General features: G+C 32.3%; 1 protein-coding gene across 1 annotated transcript in view; it reads right to left on the reverse strand.

The window, feature by feature from the left end:
- Positions 1 to 314: 314 nt before the first annotated feature.
- The window catches only part of LOC128176456 (uncharacterized), a 51,295-nt gene continuing 33,964 nt past the window's right edge, over positions 315 to 17,645 (reverse strand). Inside the window, exons 23-24 of the mRNA XM_052842820.1 lie at positions 10,426 to 10,563; positions 315 to 1,593 (exon numbers count right to left, since the gene is read on the reverse strand). Of these exons, the coding sequence (XP_052698780.1) occupies positions 459 to 1,593; positions 10,426 to 10,563 (1,273 nt within the window). The 3' untranslated portion in view covers positions 315 to 458. The remainder of the gene's footprint in view (positions 1,594 to 10,425; positions 10,564 to 17,645) is intronic.

Raw genomic sequence — 17,645 nt, forward strand, 5'->3', positions numbered from 1 at the left:
ATGCAAAAAGCAGGAAACCGAGGTACTCTGAATTTGACAAGATATAAATTTCACTTCCCAAATTCTTCATTAAAATCATTGATGTCATCACACACGGTCTAATCGAATCCCCAGGCTGACTTGATCTTCCAATGTCTGCTTTCCTAGGTGTAACGGCTAATTTTGAAATATCTAGAAAGTGTTATCATGCGCAAATAAATCTTAATTTATTCTAGGTACTTGTTAGCTATTCTTGCTTGACTTGATCACGTTTAGTATTATATATAAACATGCAAAAAGATAACAAAAATTTTTACAAATTAAAACAAATCCAATGTGACTGATCTTGGCTTAAATAGCCAAACGTTTAATCCACGTAAATAATAATTTACAAAATTTAAAATATAAAATTTTGGGTTTGAAAACATATTTATGATTTATTGAAAAATGCCATTTATTCATTTTGGACACCAATGAGTCTAGACATATGTATCGAGCGTCTGTTCATCGCTGTCCCAGACACAGGTGTCCGTCGACATTCCATTGTCCTGGGAAATGGTTTTGGTATCACTGTCCGAAACCGAGGAGGAATTGTCCGTTATACTTTGCCCTTCATTAGTCCATCGTAGGCGATTGCTGTCCGGAGGAAAAACGAAAATTCTGTTATTTATGGAACGCAGTTCACTAGCACTGGATGTGGACACACCGGAATCATTTTGCATATCCTCATTTGCAGGTAAAATCGGATTTGGGGTAGCTGTGATTCCTTTTCGGGCATTATGACCGTACCGGTTTGGCCTATGAACGAGTTTATAAGGAGTGGGTAGTCCTCTGTGAAGATCGCCGTAACTGTTTGGGTAGAATACGTCGTCGTCGCCATTTGAGGACATGGAACATTTCGAGCAAGAACTTCCAATGCTACTTTCGTCAGCATCGCAGTCTAGTATGCTATTCCTTGGGACTCGCTCGAGCTCGGGACTGCTAGAATTACTGCTGGATTTTGATGAATTTGAAGTAAGAGGTTTATGTCTACATAAGCGAGGAGCGTATCCGTACTTGTCTGTCATTGCATCTGTAGTTTGAAAAGATAAAATGGAATTCTTTTTATTCACGTGGGGTGATCCTTGACGAATTCTTTTCCGAACTGGAGACGTCTTCAAGGAATCCCTACTAAACGTCACCATTCTGTTATTTGGAAGCGAAACTGTGTCACTAGTTGTCCTGGATGAAAGTTCCTCATCCTTGTCCCCCGAGGGTTCGGAACAAGAACAGTCGTTTCCCAGCATTTCCTCTCCTGCGTCTGGACAAGTGACGTCGTCCACGTGTTCTATGACGTCATAAACTTTATTGTCTTCTGATATTTCGTGTTGATTTGTTTTTGCAAAAAGACCTGAAAGTTGGAGTTGTATACCGGAAGAGGAAATCTTGCCCGTTCCTGTATTGTTATCAAATTCTTCGTGAACATGATAGTAAATTTTGCTATCGTCAAGTTCAAAATCCAAGTAATGTTCACTGCAACTTTTTTCCAACATCGTATCAAAAGTTTGTCGTAAATTGCTGAAACTTGGTCGTCTGTTTGGATCTTCCCGCCAACATGAATGCATGACTTGATACCTTTAAAAAAGTATATTACGGTTATATATATTCATACTACGTATTCGTGATCAATAAATATAGTTCCTGTTCAGGAAAGACTTAATACAAAATTTTTTGAATGAAGTGTCACTTTAAACGTCAACCAATTTTTTTTTATAAAATGTGTTTTGATGGTTTCATTTCAAACACCTGGTCGACGATGAGAAAATGCGATAAATTTTCTGATTGACATTTCAAAGATGAAAATGTCAGATAGCTATCAATGAATGAACTGCAAAATGCGAAGTGTAATAAGGGACCCAGATCTTTTAAAAACCTGATTCGCCTTGATTGTAAAATAGATTCTTTGAAAAGATTTTTTTTAAAAGAAGGAAAAAAATAGTTTTACCTAAATGGTTTTTACCCCAAATCGCAGTTTAATATCGTAATTAGGAAGAACAGATTAAAGTGATTTATTAATTCATTGAAATCGAAAGATGATAGGGATTTAAAGCTCGATTTTCTTTGATAGACGTTTCGGAGTAAGATGTAAGAGAAAAACTACCCCCTAAAAAACCAAGATATTCTCAAGATATTATATGAATAAATTGAAATTGGTCGGATTACCTGAATAACTCTTCAGAAAACCGAATTCAATAAATATCGGCCTATAAACAAATTGAGAGAAAAGACTGAAATTATTATTTATAAACTCGATCTTACATTCATATGATCCCATGAATTCCTATATTTAAAGGACATTGCATTACACTTTAACGGACAAACGTACATCCACTGGTAGTACTTTTTGTCAAATTACCCTAAAGTAAATTGTTTAATTCTCTTCGATTTTACTCTAGCATTCGATGTAGAAATAAATGATTCACACTCAAGTAATAATTTTATCTGATTTTGGAGCGGGTGAGGTGTCTTGTTATGCTGGCTATGGTTTATTCTTGGGATGTCAAACTCTACAGGGACGGGATTCCATCCGAGAACCACCCACGGTGAAATCTGAGCCATGACAGAGAGAAAGTGTCGGGCTTAGTGTGTGTCGGATGTTTGAGATCTGGCACTGATAACGTATACCTGGGCAGCCCCGGATCGTAGTATACCGGGTGCGACGATTATTGGAGAGAGAGAGAGAGAGAGAGAGAGAGAGAGAGAGGGGGGGTTGACGATTATAATAAATGCCATGTAGTTTTGTTGCCAAATATGATAATATACATTTAAATTTGTTGAAAAATGACTAGTTATATTTAATACGAAACAATTGTGACGAATCCATATTATGAGATGAAAAATTCATTACTCATAATAAGTTTACAAGAATGTTTGCGGTTTTTGAAATTTTCGTAAAATTCAGTGAAATACACGGTCATTTTAACGCAGAGCAACGTTATATAAATCATGGAAGGAATTTCATAAATTGTAGGGTGTCCGTGAAAAACTTATCATTTACATACTATTTAGCAATCTATTTCTGCCGATTGGTTGGGGTTCGGGTTGATTGTAATTATATACATGGGGGTAGCTGACACTTTATTCTACAATGCCCCTCATGGTCATCCTTTGCGGTCAGTTGAAAATTAAAAAGACTTGTCAGATGACATTTATCAGAAATCGCCTCCTTTGTTACAAGTTCACCTTAACAAGGCATGAACCGACAGACAAAATAGTTTATCACATTCTTGTTTTCGCGCACCTGTAGACCGGCCTCATCACACCCTTCATTTCTGCCAATGTATCACTACACCGGGGCACCGTACGAATAACTAGTTAGAACAATGGAGTTTTAGAAAATTCTACATAGTATGCAATTTTTGATGCTGCCGAATTCAAAGAAATTATTAAAATTTATATCGACCATTAAAAAAAGGCAACTTCTAATTTGCCTAAAAGCCATAGAGATAGATTGCAACTACTAGGTCAAAAACAGGTAATGTTTTCCTGAATTCCATTTAATGAAAGTACATAGTATTTATCAGTACAATTACGTTTTGTCTGGAAAAATTCGCATCAGAAAAACAATGTAATCTCGATGTTATTGATGCCAGGGAGTTTGTGACTGTCGCAATTTTGTACCAGTTGGCCGGAAGTTAATTAGAAAGAATTAAATGTTAAGCCTCCCTGTCTATGAGCAAGAAAGAACCTTTTACACGTGGCTGCGGCCCTTTGATGTATCGTCCAGGCAGAAATCAACCAGATTCTCGGCGTGTTACATGAGTCTCCTCATCAAATGTTAAATGCACTTTGTCCTACTCACTTCTGTCGAATTTATGTTTATGACACAGACAGAGAAAATTTGAAACAGACATTCATCATTATAAACAACAAGATGTCAATAAAACGGTCAAAAAATTTTCAGGAAGGAACCAGAAAATTGTTCTTATCCATTACCACCCACCTTATAAATAAGGATTATATGATACAAAGCAATAAGTCAAACTTTTAGCTCGATTTTTTTTTTCAAAGAAATGTTTCTTAGTTCTGTTTAACAATGCGTTCTTTATATAACATTTTTAAAAAAAAGAAATTAAATTGAATAAACGACATGTCAATCAAAATTTTAGATTGATATCAAGTTTTTCCTCTCTTTATGTCAGATTAAAAGTAGAAAGTTGTGTAATTTTGTATATGTTCTAATGTGCTGCGCCATGTTTTCTATTTTGTGGTCAGAACATAAATGAGTCTATTGAAAACCTCAGCTACTGCATTTTTAATTCTTTCAAAGAATTAATTGTTGTTCCATCGCCTGATTAAATTTCTGCTGCAGTTAATTTGATTTTTCCTCCCCTGCCTTACGCATGTTGATATTATGTTGGTATTATGTCATTCCAGGAGCACTGTAATCAGCGGTTTATATATTGAAGTTGGTTTCATAGCTTCGCAGTGAATAACGAGAAACCAAACAACTGGTTATAAACAAGACATTTGGTGACACTTTACAAACATTTAACTTTCGGTGGCAGAAAAACGGAATCGGGACAAAAGAGATTTGGTTGGTAATTAGTACATTGCGGTATCACTTTGAATCACGCGGCCTTTCCTTTGAAACAATTGCAAATAAATGCATAATGTGTTTTCATTAAAAGACATAGTGAATGATTGTCATTTCAAACACCATAAATTTGGGAATCAAAATTCATATGCCAAAGAAAACAATGTTTTGTACAATTTATTACTCTGTGCATAATTTAGAAAATTAGTTCAAACAGCTGCGTCCTGATCCAAAGGTTTATATTACATCTTCTGTGCATTAATTATATCAGCTCAATACTGATGCATCGAGATTTTGTGCCGACACCTAGAATTAAATATTTTGCTGTTCGAACAGGGATGTACCTTTCAAACACTGCAATGGTATATTAGAGTGTTTTAATCTATAACCAAACAGTGACATTATCGGTTGATACTAAATGCTAATATGATTCCTTATATGGATTTGGGTTCCCCATTCGAATACCCTTTACCGCCATATAATGGCTTTATACCCTATACTATAAACTATATCGATGCTCTTGAGGCTTACATGAAACTATACAATCCTAGTAGGTAATGAATTATAGAATTTGAATAAAAGATGCTTCAAACGTGTACCCGATGACACTGTGGTGTCATACTAATCTCACAACTATTGAAATAAACTACTTCTTCCTGGAATGTGTCAGTGATATTGACATGAGTTGGCACAAAATTTTGTTGTTTATTTATTCATCCTTTTTGTTTACTCCTCATTTATTACGATCGAGTTGAAACTGATTAATTGGACGCAGCGCCCAAAAGTCAAGACAGGAAATCTGACTTTACGTGAGTTGTGTTTTAAAACAGAATCTGAAGCAATTAGAAAAAGAAACAACATATGCGATTAAAGAGTTGGTTGCGTGAAGAACTTCAATACGTAAGGAACTTATAAAACAATAATTTGCATACATGAATTGAGCGTCCTTTAATTGTATTGTACTATCAAGAAATTTTTACATTTGCATTTTTTCAGACGAAAGGGTTAAGAAATTTTAAGAAATCAAACCACGAGATCAATATGTATAAATATATTGCCTTGTTAAATGAATATGTTACAATGCATTAAAACCTTAAACAAGCCATGATAATAAAATGGCTAATTACAAAAGTGTTTCAAAGATATTTGCAACGTACACAACCGTTTGCGTCAAAGGAGACCAAAACGTAAAGAAATCGTAAGAGACATGTACGAAAAGATACATGAACTGATTCTTAAACAACTTTGTGTTGTCGTTGTCGTCAAAGAAAATTGCTGCACGTATCATACGGGGTTATTGAATAAGAAATTTGTTATTTTTGTCTCGCCGACAGGCTTCGAGATCCATCTTTTGTTTTCCGAAAATCACTTATTCTATACCTCCATCCTGTATTTGAAAGCAACAAATGTTTGTCATTTGCAATCCATTCCTTCCTAAAAGGAATTTCTTTTGAAGCATATACTGACATTATTCAATTTTAATAAACGTTGAATTTTGTATCTATTTGGTGTTAACAAAATATGCTGAGACACTTAATGGCCGCTGGTTTCCTTTAATTTTTGAATCATGATAGAGTTAAATGTGAATTAGTCTTGAGCACTTTTGGATAATTCTTGACTACGTTTGCAAATCTGTGTAGCAAATATCAAACAAAGCGAAAACACAGTAATTAGATTAAAAATGTAGGACTCAGGTGAGGATTTTCCCGAATGTACTCTATCTTCTTGATAATGAAGAGCCTTGATTTGTTCTTTTTTTTAAAGGAAAAAATATGTGTGCTTTAGATTACTCGAATTTATTTCGTAATGAAAAATCATTCTCTAAACAGCTCGCGTCTGAGATCTACTCCATTGTGCTTAACCTGAAGCTATTACGTGAGAATGTAACACCCTACTCAAACTCTCCCGTGCCTTGTTGACCAGCCCCGCCCCTTTCTAAAAGTCAACTATCTCCAGGATCAACTCATTCGCGATATGCAAACAACAAATGTTGCAGAATTATTAACGTTGAGCTAATATTTGTTTAAGATTTCGTTTGACTTTTGTTCTCCAGACACAAATTGCAGACAACTAATTATAGGGAAAGAGATAACAATTTTCGAGAGTCATTCATTTCCAAAAATTAACAACTTGGCTATAAGTAGTAGTTTAAATGGTTACACTCCGCGCGGAAGCCGATGCATTGTTGCATTCATAAGACTTTCAATACTCATTTGCCTACAGTTAATCTTAAAATGGAGCAGCGCTTTAGAAGACAAACTAGTTCAAAGAAGTAAGTTCACTTGGTGTGAAACTGTTCCAAATTTTGAATAAAGTCGCTATCAGAGTAAACTACAGAAAGACGCGATTCAGTTGGGGCTTTTGATTTGTATTTTCACTGCACGCATATATACTTCAAACAGTCTGCTAAATAATTACCAAAAAACATTAAAACATTCTTTTATTTTTTTAACCGATACCAATTTGACTTGATATGACATTAATATGAATCTAAGACCAAAGATCGCCTCGACCTTTCTGGTACGAAGAAATAACTCCACTCCAAAACACTATTCCAATCGAAATCTATCCATGATTTTAAATTTTGGACAACTTCGTAGTCATTTAATCATCGCCCTTTTAATAAATGGTGTTGTGGATTAAGTAATTTTAAAAATTTTATAATTACGGACTTTAAAAACAAATTTTTCGGATCTTTTGAAATTTGGGGTGGAGTCGATAAGTTAGTGAAATAAAATCTAAAACATTTATGTATAATCATTGATTTCATAACAAGGGGTGATCTTTAAAAATGCCAATTATTTGAGCCAGAAAAAAAAACCCGCAAATCGCTTTGTTATCAGCAAATATCATCTGGATGAATTATGCACTGTATACATTTGATTATTCTATACTGGTAATAGATATCTAAGGTCTAAATCCACTAATCGGCCACCACGAATAACATCGAAATGAGTTAAAGTTAAATTAAAAATAATAATTTCTTAGTTTTATAAATATTGAAACATAATGATATTTTCAATAATTTCTAATTCATCTAAAGCATTTGAAATCCAGATCAAATTTATCATAACCGGTTTTATTGGCTAATATGATCATTTAGTTGTAAAAAAAATGTGCTAATATTAACTTTTATTCATTATATTCACAGTATAAAAACCGAGTCCAAAAATTTGTCGTGTAAGCTGTCTTTCAAACGTAAAAATCCCTGATATAACCAATTTTACAAACAATTCTAAACCTGAAGGTGTATCTTTTCATCTAATGATGCACTAAAGTATATAAAATATAATGTAGGTTGTTCTTGTAAAAAAAGAATGAATTTTAAATGAAGTAAACATCATGATGCAGATATAAATTTAAAGTTGACTTCAATATCAAATAAACCCAATGATGAACTTATGAAAACTAAGAATTCAGCTAGGTTGTTATTGATATTTTCTTTGTACAAAGTTAACATTTCATTATCATATACTGCTGATACAAAATAGAACCATTTTAACAAGACTTTGGACTTTCGGTTGGACGTAGCTATCTATTTCTTGCGTTAAAACAAGTTAAAAATTACGCGGTTTTAGGCAAAACATACACCGGTTGCGTAGTCTTAGCTCAAAAGCCAGACAAATCTTATTGATTTCAGGGAGCCATGGCTGAGTGGTTGACAATGAAAGAGACAGGCCTACTTCAAATTGCTGCCTGACACAACTACACGAAGTCCAAGCTCTTGTTAATATGGTTTTAAACCAGAAATGCGCATTCGAATAGTAATTACTAACTGTTGAATCTTTACTATGCATCAAATACACAGTAGTAAAGTAATAGCCCCATAATTAATATGTAATTTATCAGCATCATAAATATTTTTCTTTATTCTTACCCAGCCTCACAAACTGTCAAAATAAAATTTGATACGTGTTTGGTTCAGTAAACGACGTACGATCATGACTAATTGAGTTGTAAAGAAATAAATTTGAACACAACATGTACGTCTCGATATGGACAATCCTTTTTTTGCAAATTAATTGGAGCCATTTGCGTGATTCCTTTGGTAATTTTGCAAAGAATCCATGCCAATGTGGCGTCTTCCGCCCTAAGACTCGCAGAGAAAATGTCTGATCTTGAAGCAATGAATCAAACAGTTTGACATCAATGCCACACCTTAGAGTGAATTATACACCAAAAACAAAAGCAAAAAAAAATTGTTATTATAGATTATTTCTGACCTAATTGAGATGAAGTTAGCAAAATAAAAATTATTTAAATGGTCCTTCCAACTACGCAATAGTATCTTTTTTTTAAAGACAGGCAGTTGATTCCCAAAGACTATCTCTCAATCATATTAAAGACACCATAACAAAAAATGTCTATGAAAGTTTTGAGGATCCTAATATTTCCTTAAACTCATGTAGAACTCAGACACGTGCATTTCTTCCTTAGATGATAAAGTATAGTGATAATAATATTTTTTTTTTGTTTTGAGAGGTTTGATGTACAACATTACATATTTTGACATAAAAAAAAATCATAATCACAAATTCAACACGCTTTTCAACGTACGTTATAATTTCCAGTCGAAATTAAGGTAAGACAGGCATTTTCTATTACATTTTTTTCATTTGGATGCGATCATCATCTGATAAATCAAATATATTAAACATTTTATAATTTGAATGATTAATTGACTGACTGAAATATAATACCCAGTAACTTTTCCACTTGTGCAGTGGATTAACCCTGTTTCTGTGAGCTCGAGACATAGGATGTTTTTCATTTTCAAGATCAAAGGGATATAAATTTTGCCCTTATAAACACCGTGCCCCTCTTTAATGTTTGGTAAAGAAAAGACAAATACATATTGATTTTAAGGGAGATTGTGATCTAATGTTTAGAATTTGTGTCCACCCTAATTGTACGTTTATACAATAAGAGTGTATTGGAATCAATACTTTAGTTACATGTAGTTTCTCAATACAAATTACGACATACATAGGTTTGCATATCCGGCTTTGAAAAAAAGAATCAAAATAAAGCAATGCCCTTTAAGTCACATTGACTGCCGATGTCATGGCCAAGAGAGAAGAGAATGGTGTCGAGAAAAATTAAACTATTTCCCGAAATTCATGATGTACTTTATTATGTTTACAAATACAGGAATAAGTAACACTTCTCATGTGTTACCATTCCTAAATGGGCAAGTATAAAAAATCGGAATGATTCATAAGAGCTATGTACCATTGTATATGTGTTTCCATAAATTATAATATCATAATGTTACAGTTATTTTAAAGTATATGGGTTTGGTAGCAAGTGAGATTTCATTGCATCCTTACATATGTGTTTGTTTGTTGAAAAACATGTGATAATTCAGTGAGTGACATTTGCAACTTAAATTCCTATCGGAATACAAACGTAAAATTATAGTAAGCAACGTCTTGTCTCCCACATTTGCATCTGGTACCATTTGAGGCATGCGCTTTGTCGAATATTAATACTTCTTCACATTTTTAAGTTATGAAGTCACTTGTCAACTTGTTTGAACCCATGCTTTGCTCACGTAGGTCTGCCAACAGAGCTTCGTACATACTACATATAAAACTACTGCAACCCTTAAACGGCATGTACTTTTACTGTTTACGTACACATTGCTAACTTTGATTGATTTTTTTCTTCATGAATATCGAGTAATAAGTCCTGTACTGAATATAATATTGAATTTCAGATCTTGCATATCAATGCTAATTTTACAACAGTTGTTACAACTGAATTTTGTTGACCATTTCGCTTCCTTAACTGTTTAAATTTTTTTATTAATTTAAAATGTGGTGTTATTGATGTTCTTTTGTTTACATAAAAAATAATATGCAACTTACATTTCTTCCGAACAGTTTTCTGGTTTTTCCATTCGGTATCCATTTTCAAGTTCTCGCAGCAAATCTCGTGTGTCGATAGTTGGGTATGGCGTTCCTCCAAGAGTGACAATTTCGAAAAGAAGGACACCAAAAGACCACCTGAAACAGGTCAGATGATGATAAATATATATATAATCATAAGTATTAGAATGTCATATTTATTCTTATGATTGATGCTTAAAACTCAAACATAACTAGACTTTCAAAATAACAATGAACTAAATTATAGCATTACTGTAAAGCACAAGAACTTTTAAAAACATTTTTAGAATATGGTTTTAAGAAAGCATGCTTACGTCAATGATCCAAATTGTTTTAGTTTTGTTTTTTTTTTTTGTTAAAAATCGTTTTTGTATTGTTGTTTCCTTTCGTTTAAGAGTTATTATTTGAAACATTTTTTTTAGAATCCAACTCAAAATCCCTGGTGGTTGAAAAAAACATGTCAACCAGTGCACCACTTCTTTGTTCGGAAAATAACAGACAATCACCCCCCCCCCCCCATTAAAAACATAAGAAAACAAGAAACCTAAACCTAGTTTATGGTTAAGAAATTACCAAATCTAATACATCAGATAAAAAGGTAAATATTCATTGTTTATTAGTTGAATAGATAATACTATAAATGTACGTCGATCGTGCTTTCTAATATATAAAATGAAATTAAATTTTTACTACTGATTTTTTGTGTTACATCAAATCATATATACATTTGTATACAAAAAAAATAAAGATGCACAGGTACTAGGTACTGAAAACAATCCTTTATAATTCTAATGTACCAATAAAAGCTGACATGGCATTTTAATACAAACTGAAATTATTTATACTTTAAAAAAAATCTCATCTTTGTCATTGACCTTTAAATTTTTTTGTTGAATTTTATGTGTGTTTCGTTAATCTAAATTACATTCATTAAATACTTTATTTCAAAATTTTCATACATGTAATTGGAGATCGGTCTAAGTTAATGATAAAGTATTTTCGCACCGAGAAAAACAAAGTAATTTAGATCTGTACTTAATATGAGATTTTGAAAGTTCAAAAATAATAAAGTGTTTAATAAAATGTTTAACTCTTTTCATGAAAATGAAACGATAGTTCAATAATATTAATGTGTTGAATAAAATTTTCAACTCTTTCCATATTTCATACACCAAAAGAAACTAAATAATGGCCATCGTCGATTCCACGCAAAGGAGATGATGAACTAAAAGATCAAGGACGAAAATGTCTTTCAAATTTTTTCAAAAGACGTTAAAAGAGCAAAATTTCATTGATGCCAGTACTTTCAGAGAACCACGTCTATTAATCAAGAAAATATTTAGCAGTACAAATATTCCGTCAACATTCAGAGGTTGTAAAAAGAAGATTTGCTGTAAATGAAATTCCGAAGTAAATTGAATGAAATATGATTACAATGAAAAGGTTTTTGCTTTTTGCTACACGGAGTACCTTGTTAGAACTACCAGAAGCAAACGTTTAAACATAGATTTGATAAATCTGCTTAATTGGCTAAGATGTGAGCTACTTAGTTAAAGTGTTAAGGAGAGAATGCCAAACCTTGGCGGAATTCTATAGCCTACAGCTCCTAGTATGAATTCCATCACTCAAGTGTTTTACGTACACCCTGTACGTTTCAACTGTCACAAGTTGGTCTTGGGGATAATTTGTTTCAATCGAAACATTATGGAATATTTTTAGACAAGTGTTTTTAGTTCTAGTTTTTTTATGTGTCTATGTTAGCACATTGTTATTGTAAAGAGAATCTTTAAAAGTAATTTAGAAAAATTTTAGAACCAGTTTGTTTAAATGGTTTTATCGAGATGTTTCAACTGTTTTTTTTTTAAAATAAAATAATAGTGATTTGGATATCAAATGTACTCACTTATAGGCTTTAATTCATCATAGCATATTGTACAAAATGAAAGTTTGTCGAACAAATGTCATCATACAATAGAAAACGCCCATTAAAGTCAACATTCAATTCATCTCCATGTTTGTGTTAATCTGCACATGCCGATAATTCGCTATTTTTTCATCAATCTCTAGCTATAAAGCAGTAAAACATTCTATCACTAAGGTCATGAAATAATACTCCAAGGTCATAAAAATCAAATACCAATGTCAAGAATATGACGTTTTACTAATTGTAACCATTTAGCGCTCATATTGAACGCGCATACCTGAAAGCAATGATAATTGAGAAAAATAAAGTTACATTCAAAATCGTTTAGATATAATGTATTTTTGTATTTCAAGATAGTATAAATAGACCTTTTCATTAAAGTTGTTAATTTGCGATCAAAGATAATCTCCTTCACGAGATATACATGAAAGCCTCTTATTTACACTATGCATTAAACCTATATGTAAAATACGTAATTACTCCATGTCTCACATGATAATCATCAATATACAAGATGCAAAATGCTTTTTAAAACTGAACTTTCTTTGATAAACCTCAAGTTAATACGTACATGGATTATGACACAGGTATGCTCAGAGTTCGCGGTTTTGCTGATAAAATACCATATATATTTCTTTTCAACTGCCGCAGTTTTTAATTTACTAAAAATATGCTTGCTTAATTACAGTTCCAAGGGGTTGTTAGTGTTTGGATTTACTATTACCTTGCTGTTTTACGAGCAAAAAAAAAATCGGAATTAAATTTAACGTCTGAACACATATTTTACGAGTTGAAGAATTGTTTAATAGGTATCATGTGATCGATTCTATTCTTGAAATATCTTTTCTGGAAAAGATTTTCAAAACTCCCGTAGGGAGAAAACTGGAATAGCAGAAACTAGGGACACCGAAAACAGCAACCATGGATTCCTTTGAATAAGAAGAGATAGCTATTTCTTAAAATATTCTTTGTGCAAATTATAAAATAGCATCTGTTTGCTTATTTTCGTACTTGGCTGATTTGCTTAATTATCGTAACAGCGTCTCTTTTTAATAGCGAGTCAACGAAGTGTGTCTTTCATGGTCTTAAATGAAAAACAAATGCTTGGCAGCCATTTCTGTTTTCATTATTATAATTGGTACATCAGCATGTGTGATGTGTCTTTATAGTGGTCTTGAAAATTGAAAAGAAATTATAGTATTGTATGGGAAAACATATGTTTAATTTTTCTCATCTAAATTTCAAAATCTACTATTATTCCTAGGAATTACTTTAAAATCAAGATCCAACGTTAATTACTTTCACTGAAATACAAATTGGTACGATATAACAAGGAAGGCAGATGCTAAATGCTTATCGCGACACATTTATAGTTTTGTTCTCACCATTGTTGGTGATGAAGTGAAAAGCAGAATCGTTGTTTAAGTAAATAATGAGAATCAACAGAAGCATATATTTAGGAATTTTAAAATACCGTCCATAGGACGCCTGTTTATTAACATTTATCTGATCTATATTCATAAAATATTCATAAAATACCAATTGAAATATTATTCTAGAGAATTGTTGTATATTGTAATTCAGTACGATAATTGTGACGAGAGAGAGAGAGAGAGAGAGAGGAAGGGTGGGTGGCTGGGTGTGTCGTAGGATTAATAGGGGAAAGGGAAGTTTTCAATGAACTAACATAGACGACCCCCATGTGAAATTGCGTGGGCAGTCAGTGGGCCTTTTCTTCTCCGCAACATAAAACGGCTCGGCACCATGTGCCTGCACTGCACCCATAGTTCTTTACGTTATAAATCTAATTAAGTAAAATGAAATTATCAAATGAAGATCTTGTACTTAAAGAATTATTATGCTTACTTGCATATGGGTTAACAGGAAAGACGAAGCATTGTGTATGACGCAATTTTATATGTTCTTAAAACCTTCGTTGAAACTCAACAAGTTTAAAGAATTTACTTGGATTTTTTTAAAGTTTATCTCTTCCATTTAATGAAATATCATAATTGTGTAAAACACGGCGTCTTTTTAAAAAATTTATAACATTTACAACAATCTAACAACTGAGACGTATAAATACAGATTTTAAACTCTTTAACAGATGCAACGAGCGGTCTTATGATTTATTTAAAAAAATGGATGATCCACTGGAATTCAGAGAGAAATAAGTTTAAATCAAACAATGTCTACATTTCATTAATCTTCAGACATATGTATGTCAAACTATATATATCTCCAACTTTAAAAGTTACACTTGGAAAAGGTTAATGGATTTTTTAAGTCTTAGAATTTTAGCACCCTCTTTAGAATTCAGAGAAAATTGATTTGTTAATATCAAACAATGTCTACAGGTATGTTCTACGGACAAATTTGTGTAAAAAATGTCATCAAATCGTAGGTATGGCTGAAAAATAATGCATTGTAAACATTGTTTAATCGACACTCATTTTTTCCGAATTTAAGAAGATAAAGTATTTCAATTTTTGATGACGCCATTAATAAAAAAAATAATTCGATCTATTGAACTTTTAACTAATGACGGATCAATTATAGACTAGGTGTTCTTTTATTAATTTTAATACACTTTTGATACACAACATTATCTATCAAAAGACTGGAGGAAAAAAATCATCGCCGGATTAGCATATTTATAAAATTGAAAATAAAAGTCTAACATATAAGCTTTCCTTGAAACTGAAATCAATTTTAAGAAGATTGCTTTAGAATAACAAAAAGTCATACTTTACTTTAATGAAAGAAAAAGTGAGCAAACTTACTCATACACTCCCAAATTACTTGATAAAGCTCGATATTATGAATGGTAGGGTGCGTGTTAAATAGACCAAAAAAACTAAAAGGGGCTTAACTCCCTAAAAATCCTTCTGCAAATATGCAATTCAAAAATTTTTTACAACAACAGAATTTTAAGTTCGTAAAAGTCAAAATTTCTACAAAAAAACATTGGTGTTGCGCATACATTTTTTAGTACTAATTTAATACTGCCCAGACTTCTGTGTTAAAAAGAGCAAAATTTTCAAGAAAATAAATAGAAAGTGAATTTTCTGGTTAAAACAAATGTCCTAATTACCTACAAAGTCCTATTAATTTCAATTTAGGAGTTTTAGAGGTGTTGAAGTGACAAATTATTTTAGTACTTTATTAAATACTCGCTTTATCTCTTTGTTTAAAAAGACTATATTCCCTAAAATTAATGGAATACTAGTAAGATTTTTCTGGTAATAATCACCTAAACTGTTTGTGACATACATTACCAGAAATCTTGAAATTCCATTAAGGCGTTTAAAAGGAGTTACGTATTTTTTTTGGTAAAATAGTTAATATTGGCTACACTTGTTTGTTTAAAAATTATCATTTTTTCTAAAAATAATCGAATAAAATTTTCTGTAAATATACACATCTACAAATCGTGTCATTAAAATGTTTCTTAGAATTCCACTTTATTTAAGGGTTAGGGGGCTAGATTCCTTAGTTTTATAGGTCTTGAATGATAATGGAATCGCATAAAACAGCACATCTACCAGTTGTGTCTAAATTAACTACAATTTTCAAGAAATTCTGTGCAGCGGTTTCAGGTGAGGTTTGCTTACAAACTGTTCACTACTTTATTCAGAATATGGCCAAAATTCTAGTTTCAAAATGGTTCTACATGGGTAAAATATGATATAAGAAATTACTGATTCTACGCACATTTACGAAATGTGATAATTTCCTACACGAAATTCTGTGTAGCATTTTCAGAATAGTTGCGCTGACAACCGGTTCATTACTTTATTGAATAAATGGAAAAATTTCAATAATCGAAAGGGCAAACACTCCGAAGTTAATTTTCATTTTACAAAAAAAGTATAACAAGGGTAATTTGACTTAATAAAACTAATGTTGAATGAAAAATTATGATATATTTCCTTTTCTTTACAGCTTCAACATTTGATAATGGTGAGGAGTTGAGTGTATTATGTTTCAGCATGGCACGGTAAGATCAGACATTATTTTTTAACATCTTTAAAGAAATCAAAATAGAAAAAAGAATTGATTCACTTGTACAATATTTTTGGATCCCTATATTTTAACATACGTTTTGCTATAAAAAAGGAATCTCAACGATTGCACAGTACAAAAAAAATATCTGATTGCCGAAAAGAGATAAGTCGTTCAGATACATGTACTAGCACCACCCACAGTTTGTATACATAGGTCATCCCTGGACAGTCATGTCACGTGACCAATTACATATTGTACTGATTCCACTGCATTAAACGTCGTCTGGCCGTAGAATATTTATGTTACATTTGTATGATGGCTATAGCTCGATGACAAGATAGTTAAGTTTTATAATGTAACCGAAAGGGCGGAAAATTATTGTTGTGGCAATTATTTACTAAAAGTGACAGAAAGTAAATAAAACGTGTCCGTGGAAAAAAAATATTCCCAGACGATCTAAAAACTGTCCGTGTTCGACCGAACAAGGCGAGTCAATCGGTGTGGAATCATCAACTGTAGGTATAAAATTCGCCATGACAGATCGCCGGTCCCAGCTAGAACACACAAAATGAGTAGATACAGATCTGTAAATTATAACCGGATGAGCGTTTATTGAGGGAAAAGTCTGTTTTGACGGGGAGTACACACATGTAAAAGTTTATGAAAGGAGGAGACTAAGATTTTTAAAGAGATAAAAAACAGGTCTATTGCATATTAGATGTAATAGTACTTTTTTAACAGCAAAATTGTTAGATATTTCACATAGAATTAAATAGAATGAGAGCATATTTACAAGTTGAATAAAAGGGGAGAACATATTTATCTAAGACCATAAGTTATCTCTAATCAAATATCATAAGAAAAACTGGGAAATTCGGTAAAAACTCGGTAAATTAACTTGTTGCCAGGGTAGGTTACAGAAGCGACTTTACTGGTAAATATAACAAATAGTACACCAATCAAACACAAATGTCTTTGAGTAAAACTAGAATCAGACAACCAAAACATAAAATGCAAAATACAATTATTAGTATGTTAATTGCTATCGTAAATAAATCCTTATAATTTCGACTACAGGACATTTACCAACACGTGAAGTGGTCCTTACTGTTAATTTTGCCAACTACTGATAATTTAATTTTTGAACTAAAATTTCACCATCACCTGGCGCTTACCACAAATACCACTGCTCATTATAAAACTAATTTATTTCATGATGTGACAATACTAGCCGCTAAAACACGTGACTAACACATTTTGTTAAGAA

The sequence above is a fragment of the Crassostrea angulata genome, chromosome 3 (assembly GCF_025612915.1).
Source record: "Crassostrea angulata isolate pt1a10 chromosome 3, ASM2561291v2, whole genome shotgun sequence".
In the NCBI taxonomy this organism is placed as follows: Eukaryota; Metazoa; Mollusca; class Bivalvia; order Ostreida; family Ostreidae; genus Magallana; species Magallana angulata.